The sequence below is a fragment of the Grampus griseus genome (genome assembly GCF_964374135.1).
Source record: "Grampus griseus genome assembly, chromosome: 8".
Taxonomy (NCBI): Eukaryota; Metazoa; Chordata; class Mammalia; order Artiodactyla; family Delphinidae; genus Grampus; species Grampus griseus.
This window is the reverse complement of record NC_139002.1, coordinates 104946484-104960536: the sequence shown is the minus strand read 5'-3', so window position 1 is coordinate 104960536 and position 14053 is coordinate 104946484. Positions and strand designations below refer to the sequence as shown.

At 40.7% G+C, this 14053-nt stretch overlaps 1 protein-coding gene across 3 annotated transcripts in view; it reads right to left on the bottom strand.

Moving 5' to 3' along the window:
- Positions 1-14053, bottom strand: part of KDM2A (lysine demethylase 2A) — a 105992-nt gene that overhangs the window by 15503 nt on the left and 76436 nt on the right. For 2 of the 3 annotated variants that reach the window (XM_082659526.1, XM_082659525.1), the window contains exons 10-12: positions 13824-13939; positions 10154-10280; positions 7327-7721 (exon numbers count right to left, since the gene is read on the bottom strand). In XM_082659526.1, coding sequence (XP_082515652.1) covers positions 7327-7721; positions 10154-10280; positions 13824-13939 — 638 coding nt within the window. The remainder of the gene's footprint in view (positions 1-7326; positions 7722-10153; positions 10281-13823; positions 13940-14053) is intronic. The other variant, XM_082659527.1, reaches the window with a different exon arrangement.

Here is a 14053-nt window from a genome sequence, read left to right as displayed (position 1 = left end):
TAGAAAAGGAACCTAATTATTCACCAAAAGCAGTCCACCTGCAAGACTTCTGTGGGGGACAGGGAAGGGTAGGTGGAGAAACTGTGTCTGTGTTGGGGTGCGGGGCGGGTGGAGGGGGGCAGCTGTTCACACATACACGACTCAGTTACTAGGGTCTGTGTGGGTGTGGAGGGAAATGCAGATTTCCTTCCAAGCCTTATTTCACCGGGGCCATACGACCAAGCACGACCAAGCACGTCCTGCCTTCATCAAAAAAGGCAGACTCCAGCTGAGGCCCTTCAAGAAACCATATAAAGAAGCCACCACCCTTCACCAGAGGGGGTTTGGGACAGGGAGCGGGGGTGGAGTGCGGAAAGGCTGACGCCTATCTAGGCTCCTGGCATTCGAGAGAATGTTCAAGCACAAGCCCACACCCGACACAGCCCAGGAAGGGGAAGAGAACCGCGGGCGCCTGAGTAGAGAAGGGGAAAAGATTCCCAAAAGCCAAACGACCCAATTTGAAAGCACATCCCACCAGAAGGGGAACAAGTGCAGTGACGGCACAACCAACACCTAAGCATTGTCCCGGACTCGCTCGGCAGGCAGTTCTTCTGCCTCTTCACCAAGACAAAGTCCCTACAGTTACATACACCCCGAACCAGAAAGGGTTTGCCGCCCGCCTGCCTGACCTTGCGTTTCTCGTCGCTCTGGAGCTGCCGAGGCTCTTGGTTGAAGTTTCCCCAGCGTCTTTGTTTTGCTTTCTGTATTGGAAGTTGTGCTGAAGGACTTAGGTTTTCTGCCTCTAGGAAAAATCCCAATTTACTTGAAAATTCTGAAATCTCCCAGAGCAGCTAAGGCAGGACAGTCGGGCTAACCCCTTCAGGTTACCCAGAGGGAGCGGCGTGCAGTGCTCTAAGCTCCTTCTCGAGCCCTTCAGCTCAGCCGCGGCTTCCTGTAACTGCGAACAATGCTGCTGCGTCACCCACATGCAGCTCCCAGAAATGCTTTGCAACGGAAGATGGCAGGAGGGGAGCCGAGCTCTAGTGAGCAAGCCAGCAGAGGGCCCAGCGTCCTGCGGCAGAGTCAGGAGGGGGTGTGCTGGGCAGGCGCTCTCTGCCCGGCGATTGGAGGAGAGCCCGCCGGGGAGGTGAGCCGGCCACGCCCCGCCTTCTCCCTCCCACCGTCACCGCAAGAGGAGAACCCAGGGCCGGCCCCCAGGGCTCTCGCTGGCTGACTTCGGAAGGCGCCAGCAAAGGCAAGGCTTTAACCCATTCCAAGTCTGGTCCCGCGTTTGTCCTTGCCTCGGTCCACACCCTTCCCCCCAGGGTCACCTCTTATGGTCACAGCCGGTGCTCTCACTGGCTGCACACACCGATCTCTCCCCACTCTCAGGCAGACAGCGAGTCGCCCAAAGTTCAGCCTCTGCAGCTGAGCCAGGCCCCAGAGCTGAGCTCCTCTGGAGTTACCTTCACTCCCTGAACAACCGGCCTGCTTCACCTGCCCCTCCCCCAGCCCAGAATCCATAACCAGCACACGTTCCCAGAAAAACCTTCAGAATGACACATTTCAACCAATACTGAGGTATTCAATACAATACGTCTGTTTAATATCAGCTACTTCCACAACAGATCCCGGCCTCTGCTCACCACCCGGGGAGCCTCCCACAGTGAGAGAACCGCCTGGGCAGCTCTGCTGGCAGTTCCCTCGTGACCAAGTCAGACCAGCTGAGGCGCAATCTCAGGTCAAGGAGCTTTACTCTCCTACCTCTCCTACCTCGGAACCAGGCACAGGGAACCAGGGGGAAGTGCAGCTGCCAACTCCACACCTGCCAGTCTCCTGGGACCCTGCCCCTTGGACTACCCCGCCCTCAGGGCACCAGCACTCCTGCACATCTCCTCTGCCTATGCCAGTTGTCTGTTCTGCCTGCCTCTTTCTTGATATTCCCTGGATGAAGCAGCCAGCCTCACATCCTGTCAGACACCTTCATGCCACTTCTGACGGCCACTCGAGTGACACGTGTCACCCACTCTCCACGCACCGATCCACGGTCAGGGTTAAGCTCAGACAGAATGAGCACTCTCTCAGGCTACAGTGTCCCATATATTGGGGCCAGATTTATGTAATTTTTAGACTCTAATAAATGTAACTTGGCTTTTTTGGAAATGACAGAAGCTGCTTTGAAATAAACATCTCAGGCCACTGAGAACCTAGCTCTTAACCACTGGAAACATGCTTATTTATTCTCGCTTATTCCAGGACAGTTGTTTCAGTGAGTTTCTGGTGCAGGCAATGGCCTAATAGGCTCTCTGGGGCCTGGGGCTTTGGATGCCGGGCTCTGCATATTTTAATTTTTACAGTAGTTTACCAAGGAAAAGGAGGGACTTTCGTGCTCTTCTGTGGAGCTCTTCCTGGAAATGTTTGAATGGTCACTCTAATCCTAAACCTCATTTGCACTTTATCTTAAGACTCAGAGACCCTGTGTAATTTAGTCTTAATCACTGGACTGCCTGGGAAGTCCCTAGCCTATTATGTTAGAAAAACCTTTCTTAACAGGTGTGAGAGGTCTTCTTGGAAAATGCTTGTTTTGGTCTTAGTGTTATCTAACCTAGAGGGATGATGAAGTATGCACAAATACTTGACAAACAAGTTACTCCAAAACAAAACAAAACACAAGTTCAAGTTGTAGCAAGCAGAAATTCTAAAGGCCACCGGAAAAGGACAAAAACTAGACAGGAAACTCACTCCAGGTAAGTTTTCAAATCACACATTAAACAAGACCTAATTTTTTTCTCTTATTAATTCAGAATAAAAGAGGAACAAAGATGAGAATAAGAATATAACATTATATAATACAGGAATATAATGAAAATATTTTTAAATAATTGTATCTATTTTAACCTAACCTATATGCCTTGGAGCTGAGTTATTTAAAACTTTTTAGTCAGTAAGAATATGTGAATTATTACAAATATCTTGTCAGTAAAAATTGCAAATGAAGTTTTATTTATACAAGTTCTTTTTTTCCCTCCTCATCTGGCTTAATGGACTAAGCTCTAATTACACTGGGTCCTCTATCAGCTCTTCTCTTTATTAGTGTCAGAATCACTCCCAAAGTGTCAGATGAGGGAAATTTCTGATTAGTGTTTCTGTATTTATTCACAACCGTAACTCTCTGCTTCAGTCCCATCATACTCCTGGGATGGAGCTTAGTGTAAATTTTTACATCACAGTTACAAAATAAAATGTTAGAATCTTAGATCAGAGCAGCAGTAGCCAATTGTACCACAAAGAAAAAATTTCAAATTTATAAATTGAGAGCTTTCATCATTTAGATAATGTTGTAGTAATCAATCTGTATCATCTAACAGGAAAGTTTATTAACTGGTAAATTAAAAAGACTGGCACCTCCTTCCCTTAGAACAGAATCGACCACCCGCCCCTCAGTGTCATGCCCAGCACCTGTAAACCTAGAAGGCACTTACTTTCTTAGCCCACTTAAAATGCCTGCTCCACCACTGGACTGTAAGCCCCCTGAGGGTTTGGTCCACAGTATGTTCGCGTATTTATACCAACTCTAAGCCTGGTTCCTGGCAGAGAGTAGGCAGGCATTATTCACATTAGTGGAATAAGTGAATTTCATAGATCTGTAACAGTTAATTTTTTTCTGTAATAATGATACTGTTTATTAAGTACTTTACTAACATTATCATTAATTTTCACAACATCCCCACTGAGGTAGATGTTATTTTACAGAGGAGAAAACATGCTTTTATAGATCTAGTATCCTGCCCAAAAGTCACATGTTTGCCAAGCTTATCAAAAGGTTTTAGAGAAAATAGGAAAGTAGAAAAATATTCAGTAACACTGAAATTGTTTCATTAAGTGAGCTGGGCAGCCAAATGTATTGATATATTAAAAACTTCTTTATATAATACACACACACACACACACACACACACACACACACACACATACATTAAGAGCTCCTTTATTACCAAAATAAACACAAACAGAACAGTAAAGTCTGATTAAAACTTCAGTCTTCCAGCTGACTCCCACCATCTTGCTATGACGCACTGTCAGCAGTTGATATGCCCCCCTCCAACCCCGCTGTAATGCACATACAAACAAAGACACTTTTTCTTACATTAATGGGATTGCACTATACATACTGCTCCAGGTCCTGCCTCTTTAGTCAACATTTCTCAAGGACATGGCCTCTCAATTTTAGATTAGGAGCCAAGGTTACTCACACCCCTCCCAAATAGGACTTTACACATGCTCATTACTTTCCCCTGAACTCTGCCAATAAATCAAAACTTTTTAATGCCTCATTTTTCATCTAATTCCCTTCAAACTCTATACTCCATGATCTTTCTTCAACACTGCAGAACATTTTAGAATCTTCAAAGCCCTTTTACCACATCAGTAAAATTGACTTTTCTCTCAGGGAATAGGTAATTATGGATGTCTTGAGATATCCACCAATTTTCCTCTCATCTCTTCTCCTAGTTATTTGTGAGAGTCATATAGGCTACAACAAGAAACAATCCCTCTCACTGCAGGAAGGGTAAACTCTGGGCTTGCTTTTGTCCTTTGCTGCAGTGTAGCCTTCTGTGCTACCACAGCACCAAGTTCTCTAGCACTGCAGTCTCCAGCTGTGGCAGTGATTCGGCACCCACCCAATCCAATGCTTTTTCCTTTTTGGTGATGCTTAGATTCTCGAAGTATTTAAGCCATAAACTCAGTGTTATCTAAAGCTCAGATTAAATATAACTGGTCAAATGTAGGAATAATCCGTTTGATCTTAAGTGAAATTACCTGCAGAACTGGGTTCTAAATCTTTTGTCTTCTGTTATCAGCTACATGTTGACTATGGTATTGGGTAAACAAGAGAAGGGAGAATTCAAACACTGTCGGTCTATGCAGTCATCCTACTGGGCCACTCATTCCTCATGCTCTGGTCTCTATGCCACTCTGTCTTAGTGAGCAATGGCAGCCAGATTCTCCACGATTCCTGATAAACAGGAAGCTCTCTCTAGACACTTTTCACAGTGTTAAGAGTTCTCTTTAGATGGTTCTTCTTAACTCATTCCCTTTCTTGCTGCCTCCTTTTACTCTGCTTAATATTTGACACAAATCTTTCTACATTTTCCCCTACCACTCTGCCTCTGCAAATATCCTTATTTAACTACATTAGTTAAGGGAGTTTGTGTATTTCTATCATGACATTTGACCTGTACAACTGGTTAGTGAATTATAATATGACTTCCTACAACTGGATTCAATGAAATCAAATCCATCTATAGACATCCTTTAGGATTAAAAAGATATTTTTCTTTTTCATGAATTAGAAATACAGATTCCCCAGGCCACAAGAACATTAGTGAGAGATAAACTTACAAATCTTTCTTCTTAGGGTTCCTAAAGGCAATTATACAAGTTAATAAGTCGCCAAAGTCACGGTTTAATGTTTCCTATATGCATCCATGATGGAATAGCTACATGAAAAAAGAAACTTCTGGGGAGTTCCCTGGTGGCCTAGTGGTTAGGATTCTAGGCTTCCACTGCCGTGACCTGGGGTCAATCATTGGTCAGGGAACTGAGATCGTGAAAGCCGCGCGGTGCAGCCAAAAAAAGGAGAACCTTCTGTAGAAAAAAAGATGATGTTACACTCAAACTCTCAGGAAAACATAATTATACACGTCCCATCACAATGGAAAAGAAAAAATGTAAGTGCCCTTTGTTCACTCAGGGGTGGGAAGTGAGTTTGGGAACTGGTTTGTGAGTCTGGAAAAGTAGGCTAAGTTTGTTTTGCTGCACATTAATCATGACAGATATAGGACCACACCCACCTGGAACTTTGTTATTTCCTCCCATAAATACAAGCCACAATGATAACCACCTGCCTTGTCTAGAACAGCTGTATAAAACCAAACTATAAAACCAACTGTCTAGCTTCTATCACTATGGAGAGGACCAACCTCACTAGGGTACCACCCCTTTTAGTCTTTTAAAGTTTTTACCACTTCACAGATGCATAAACAGTAAGATATAATTAAAATGTCAATCGAAGAAAGAAAACATTAAAAAAATTAAAAGTCTAGGTCCTGTCCCAGTCTTTGGAATTCTTTCCTGAGGTATCTGGCAGAAGGTAGGGAGCACCTCAGCTGGCTGGTTAGTGGTGGCCAAGGGAAAACTTGAATCAGGAATCAGGAATGGAAAAGACGTACTATGAGATATTTTGCCCATCTTCCTTGAGGTCACTAAAATTATTCCTTATAAATTCTTCTGTGGCTTAAAACAATCTATATGACAGGTCTGAAAAATAACACTTACTACAAATGGTGAACTAACTTTCTAATACACATACCCATGCCCTGCATCCAAGACATAATTCCAAACAGTGACTTAAAGACTTTTTGGTGTTCATATTAATGGTTACTTTTGTGTGTGTGTGTGTGTGTGTGTGTGTGTGTGTGGCCGTGCCGGGTGGCATGTGGGATCTTAGTTCTCTGACCAGGGATCTAACCCATGTCCCCCTGCAGTGGCAGCGCAGAGTCTTAACCACTAGACCACCAGGGAAGTCCCCAATGTTTATGTATAAGGAAAGATTTAATAGAACTCTCTCCAGTTCAGACAGCTCAAATCTGGATTCCTTAAAAATAAGCTCATTTCTTTGAGACCAATATATGAGGGCTGGGCTGGGCTTTGAAGATTACTAATGCTTGGAGACTTATTGAGAAAGAAGAAAAATATACAACAAGAAGAAACTTGAAATAGCAATAGGATGAATTATGTTTAAAATGACACTCTTCTCAAAAGTTGCCCCAATGTATTTAAGTCTTAATACTAGATAAATTTGAAGCTAAATATGTTAAACATGCTCAACATAACCCAACATTTCAATTTCTTTCCTCTAAATCTGCTTGGGGTAAGACTGCTAGAGATTGTTATTGGCCACTTTTGCTCTGAAATAGGCCTCTTTATCTTAGTGTAACTTAAGTTCAAAGTAACATTTCTTAATACAAACATTTTCTCGGGCTCTTCCTTTTTTTAGGGTCAGCCTGAAATCAGCATTTTTAGGACTAGATTTAAGTCCTAACTGAACGTACAAATGTTAGTATTTTCATAACAGGGACCTAACCTCATTCTAGGAATTGAAACACTGTACAGTCCAAACACACACACACACACACACACACACACACACACACACACACACACACTTAACTTCTTTCTCGCTGAACCAAGATTACCCAAAACTCCCAAATTTTCTCTCAGAATCCAGAAACTGAATGCCCTAGCCAGATCAATAGCTGTCATGCAAAATAACCAACCCCTTACCTTTACATCAGCAATGAGAGCATCCTCGTCTTCTATCCCTGTAGGGACACATTTCTTGTGCAGTGGCAGAGACTCCAATTTATCTACAAGGCAACGAAGGCCTTCAAGCTCAAAATGGGTCAGATGCACCTGTCGGTCCTTTCTGGGGCTACACTGGGGATCCCATACTTGGCCATTGTGGGAGCCCCGGCTAGAGTCAGAGGATGAGTCCCCAGACAAAGTTTTCTTCAGACTTGGAAGACTTCGGCAGGTTTTGCCCAGTCCATCATAATCCAGGTTAACCCCATTGGCTACAGGGCTAGTGAGGACAGAACGCCTGCTGCTCAAGCGCCGGGGTTCTCGATCTACTGCTTCCTCATCCCCATTTCCAGACTCCAACCCATTTAACTCCAAATCTGCCAGTATGAAGAGAAAATGCAGTAAGAACATGACACATGGCCATGTGATCAACAGAGAAATAGGTAGTATGGGAGGGGCCTTGAGGTTATAAATGACAAAGCTGTCACATTTAAAAAATGGTCTTCCCTATTCCAACCCATTTGTCCACTGTTGAAAACCATTTACAGGTAAAAACAGGATCCTGAGCTAGCAGGACAACTGAGGTAACAGTCAACTGGATTTTTAAAAGATTGGGAAGGGTGTAGTCTTTAAACTGTGTGCTAGAAGTAAGTTACCTATGAAAATAGTTGTATATTAGTTTCAAGTTCAAACTTAATTTGGGTATTATGGGATTTCATTATCTTTTAAAAAATTAGTGTGAAGCACATATATTTAAAAAGTAGTTTTGTTCAAAGTTTTCACCATAAAATTAAGCTTTGGAATTGAAATCTTAGCAACATGGCTAATAAAACAAAGTGAATATTTTTTAAAATAAAGATTTTGATAATCAAAACAAAGTGAAAATAAAAGTTTTAATGAAAGAAGAATTTTAAAATGTTAACTGATCTTTTATTATGAAAGTAACACATGTTGACTATTAATAATTTAGAAAATACAGGAAGGTGCAAAGAAGTAAATAAGTCTTCCCATATCTCTCCACCCTTGGATAACTACTCAGTGTGATGTATCTTCTTTCCATCTTTTCCTATACATATGTGTATGACTATGACTCGATGTATTTTTTTTGTAAACCTTATAATTTAATTAATTAATTAATTAATTAATTTTTGGCTGCGTTGGATCTTCATCACTGCGCACGGGCTTTTCTCTAGTTGTGGCGAGCGGGGGCTGCTCTTCGTTGCGGTGCGTGGGCATCTCATTACAGTGGCTTCTCTTGTTGCAGAGCACGGCTCTAGGGGCGCAGGCTTCAGTAGTTGTGGCACATGGGCTCATTAGTTGTGGCTCGTGGGCTCTAGAGCGCAGTCTCAGTAGTTGTGGCACACGGGCTTAGTTGCTCTGTGGCATGTGGGATCTTCCCGGACCAGGGCTCGAACCTGTGTCCCCTGCATTGGCAGGCGGATTCTTAACCACTGTGCCACCAGGGAAGCCCGACTTGATGTATTTTTAAACAAAATTAGGATCATGCTGTATGTACAATTCTGTATCTTGCTTTCATGTATTGGTGAGCATGTTTCAGAAATGCTAAGGCAAAAAGTATCTTGCTTGGATTGAAGACTCTCCATTAAATATATGACCACAGGATACTACAGTGTTGGCTCCTCTTTATTTTTAAGGCATGGAATAGCCTAAAAATGTATAACTGAAACTATCTTGACATCCAATAAAATATTTCTCTTGATAGAAGTTGGGGAAACATTAAAGCACAAAGGTTAAGAAAATACATTTTAGAATCTTACCAACATGGTTTAAGCTGTAGCTTTCCCACTTATTAACTCTTAGATCACAAACAAGTTTTTTAATCTCCTTGAACCTTAATGCCCCCATTTGTAAAATATGCATAATAATACCTACACCTCACAGCTAATAATAATAACTTAATGTATATAAGCTGCTTAGTTTGGTGCCTGGAATATAGTAAGAGTAATTATGATGATATGATCCTAGTTTTTATTGTGCCAAAGACCATTCTTTACAGAATAAAACATTTTAGACAACTGATTACTCTTCTCTTTTTTTTGGCTGCGCTGTGTGGCTTGCGGGATCTTAGTACTCCCACCAGGGACTGAACCTGGGCCATGGCAGTGAACGTGCGGAGTCCTAACCACTGGACCACCAGGGAATTTCCAACTGATTACTTTCGTGAGGAGCTAAGTACTAACAACTCAGACAAAGATGAGATCCAGAATATTTCATTTAGCCCTAGTAATTCACATCTGGATAGGAGGATCAGCTGTAACCAGTGTTCAACTTCAGTGAATGGATTTGGTACTTCTAAGTAGATAAGTAAAAAAGACAAACTATAAAAACAGAACTACTAGACTTCCCTGGTGGCGCAGTAGTTAAGAATCTGCCTGCCAATGCAGGGGACATGGGTTCGAGCCCTGGTCTGGGAAGATCCCACATGCTGCGGGGCAACTAAGGCTGTGTGCCACAACTACTGAGACTGCGCTCTAGAGCCTGGAAGCCACAACTACTGAGCCCATGTGCCACAACTACTGAAGCCTGAGTGCCTAGAACCCATGCTCCGCAACAAGAGAAGCCACCGCAATGAGAAGCCCATGCACCGCAACGAAGAGTAGCCCCTGCTCGCCTCAACCAGATAAAGCCCGCAATGCAGCAATGAAGACCCCACGCAGCCATAAATAAGTTAATTAATTAATTAATTAAAAACAAAACAAAACTACTGAGCAACAGCCTACGGAATAGTCCCAGTCTCACCCTCAGTCCTGCAGAGTATCTTGAAAGTTCATGTAGGTGGAACACTTACCCATGCTAAGGGACTCTTTCTGAAATTCCTTAGTTAGGTGGGAACGGTTGGTTATGCAGTACACATAGCGCTCCAACACGTACCAACACATCTCATAGTAGAATGGATAGCGGAACTTATTTGGAACCTACACAGGAAAAAAATGATGAAAAAATCAAGCTGATAACAATTTTCAAGGAAAGAGAGAAACAAACAATCACTGCAATAATTAGCCCAGGAAAAACACTCTGTAAGTAACCTGCAAACCTAAGTTGTCATGTGGAGCAAGAACTTAAGTGGATCTGTCAACTTAGAAAATGTTGGTCTTGGGAAATAATCACTAAAGATAAAAGGTACTTGGAAAGACCATTTAGAACTATCAAGAAGCTGTCTTGTTGAGTGGGAAAGCATCAAAAACAAGTTTCAAGACAGAGAGTAAAATGTTAGTAAGACACAATATACTTAATTGAGAAAATTGTTTTAGGGTTCTTAGGATACAAAGGCATACCAACCACTCTTGCCTTTACTGTGGTTTTACCCTGAACCAGAAGGCCATGAAACACAGAATATAATAGGAAATCAGGACATGAGATAAAGTTATATGTTTTTATTATGTCCTTACATATATGAAAGTATGATTAGAGATGCATTCTCAAGGTATATCTAGTCTAGGACATGAGACTGAGTACTTGCCCCACTATTAACTCTCAGCTTGCCCGTCTCATACATTGTAGTCTACCAAAATGGTATGTCCACAAATCAGGTTACTACTCCATGTGGCCTAATCAGTTGCTATCTTTAGTCTTCTTTCCAATTCTCCCCAAAAGTAGCATGAAATTATTCCAGCTGAATTATAATAAAAATAAGTGCCCTTTAGATCTACCATAGTCAAGGAAATGGCAAATCAGCATGGATCAACGAGTGAGAAAGATCAACCATGGGGACTATCCTAAATACAGGCATAACTCATTTTATTGTGCTTTTGCTTAACTGAGTTTTACAAATTGAAGGTTTGTAGCAACCCTGCACTGTCAAATGACGGTTAGCATTTTTTTAGCAATAAAGTATACTTTAATTAAGGTATCTACTTTTTTTTTTAAGACATAATGCTACTGTACACTAACAGACTACATGTAATGTAAACATAACTTTTATATGCACTGGAAAACCAAAAAAATTCATGTGACTCAGTTTACTGCAATATTCGCTTTATCGCGTGGTCTGGAACCAAATCTGCCATATCTCTGAGGTATGCCTGTATATTCTGCCCGTCTTCTTTCAGAGGGGCCATCTCTCAAAAGGATAAGGCAAACAATACTTTTAGGATTGTTTTGAATATGTAACTCCTGAAAATGTTCCCACCTCCTTTCAAAGCTCCATGTCAGGTAGTCTTCCCCAGTCAAGGAGACCCAGATGGGAGTCCCTTTTCAAAACCCTTCACTATGTCACAGGGCATCACTGTGGAATGAGGAGATCACTTTCCTCATTGCAAGGCAATGCAGGTACTTTTCATTAGCTTTAAAACGCAGAGGCTTCAGGCTCCGAATCTCGGTCTCTTATTGCCACTACATCTTTAACAACTAGAAGAGGTTTATCCACCCTTATTTGAAAATCAAATTAATTTACTTCTGGTACAGTAGGAGGGAACACAAGAATTAATAGATACTTGATCCCCCCCAAATTAAACATAATATACTGGACTTCTCTGCTCGTCTTTTAAGTTTTATTAACACTTTTCTGAAAGGTCTTTATTAAAAGTTCAGGACAACCCAAAATTCTAAAACCTCTGGGACTCTGTTGAGAGCGGAGTAATACTGACAGAAAATAAATAAATAAATAAAATATAAAATGGGCATTAAACTTTTGATTTTTCACTTGGAACTCAAGAGACTGTACTAATAATAGCCAAGACATCACACACCCAAACTGTGCCATTACATTTTACCTATGCTGCTAGACACCACAGAGCACAGCAGTTTCTAAGACTGGGTTAGAATGTTTTTGGAAGAAAAAATTTTAATACTCATTATAAAATTACTGAACCTTTAAGAGCTATCAATAGAATAATTACTAACAATCAAGTTCAAATAGTCTATTTCTACACTGGCATGGCAAAGTAGCCAAAACATTGTCTTAAATTTACAACACTGTATATTTCTTCCCTAAAGCATTCTCTACACATTCTCTTTTAAGTTAAATTCTGTAAGTTTATAGCAGTTTGTAACATAATAAACATATGTCAGGTTGATATTGGCAATGTGAAAGCTTGGTGGAGAAAGTAAAAAAAAAAAAAAAAAAAGGCTCTGTGTGTACATATGTAGAGGACCCAATGAAATGTTATAGAAACACGGAAGGGTTCCTATTTGGAATGAAAGAATTAAGCCGTTCTTAGGAAAAATGGAATAATATAGCAGTTAGATACTGAAATTTGACATTTTCTGATAAACAAAGTCCAGGAAAATTAGATAAATCAACATCAGTTATTAACAGTTTAACCGTCTGAAGGAAATTTTTCATGCAGAGATAAAGGTGATCATTTTACCTATGCCATTGAATATACATTCTCCCTTTCTTCCCTCAAACTGAGCAAACAATTAAGCTATGGGTATAATAGCTATTTTTAGCCAAAAAAGGGAATGCTTTTTAAAAACATTTTCAGATTGAATCTTACAGCAGTGTAGGTGGTATTACCTCTTAGAATGATTTTGAGTTAAATAAGAGTATTTTACTATGAAATTATGTAATTTTTCTCTTTTGAAACATTTTAACTACTTTTACTGTTACTATAACTTAAAACTTACTAAACTATTTACTGTTTTCTGTAGTTTCATTACTTTTAACAAACAAGCAGAAGTTCAATTCTATAAAATTTATTTAAAAAGCACTGCATCCTCTCAATTCTAACAGGGCAATCCCTATAACTCCAACAATACCAATCTTATATCTTACGTATAATAGCTCCAACCAGAATAAATGTTTCAAAATAGGCACCAAAATGGTTAACTGATCATGTTCACAGTAAATTGGTCAGTGACTACTCCTTCTAAAAGTTGTGAATTCTTCATTAATTGTTATTTTTTGATTTTTGATTTTGAAAACTTTCAAATCCACCAAAAAGTTTAAAGAGCAGTACCACTAAGACTTCCACAGCGTCTCCAAGATTCACCAGTTGTTAACATATCACATTCTCAATGGCTGGGGTTGGGGTGGGAAGAAAACCTAACTAAGAGAGGGTTTTGTGACATGAGAAACTTATATGAAAGCAAATTTCAGTGTCCATAAATAAAATGTTATTTTATTTGAGCCACCCTCACTTATTTAAGTATTTCATTCTACAAGGCAGAGTTAAGTGCTTGTGACAGATACTGTATGGCCCACAAAGCCTAAAATATTTACTATCTGATCCTTTACAAAAAAAGTTTGCCAATTCTTGCCTTAAGGTATCCAATGCATGTAACTTTTCCCCTATATATCCAGAATGGTTTATCAGCTATGTAACATCCTATGGAAAACTGACAAAACAAGACACACAAATCATTTTCTATAGGGCTTCATTCTCTCACACAACCCCAGTTGAGAAAGGCAGTATACACATTTGTAAAGTATAACAGTTTGAGTGTTACATAGTAAGCAGAGTAAAGAAAGATATAAGAAACCTCTTCAAATCCAATTATTACATAGAGTTACTTACCCGTGTCCGATCTTCAATGTTGTATATTTTTAACTGCATGGGGATATTGAAGCTATGCAAAAAATTGCCTCCAAACACTAATGTGTCTGTAGGAGTATACACAGCATGAATCCAGCCTAGAAGAAAGGGAATGGAGGGCAGTGGCTGTAAGCACACGTTGTAACATGGCTCTCTCAGAGCATTAGTACAAGACTTCTGGATCACACTTTTTACTCTAATTCTGCCTCTTC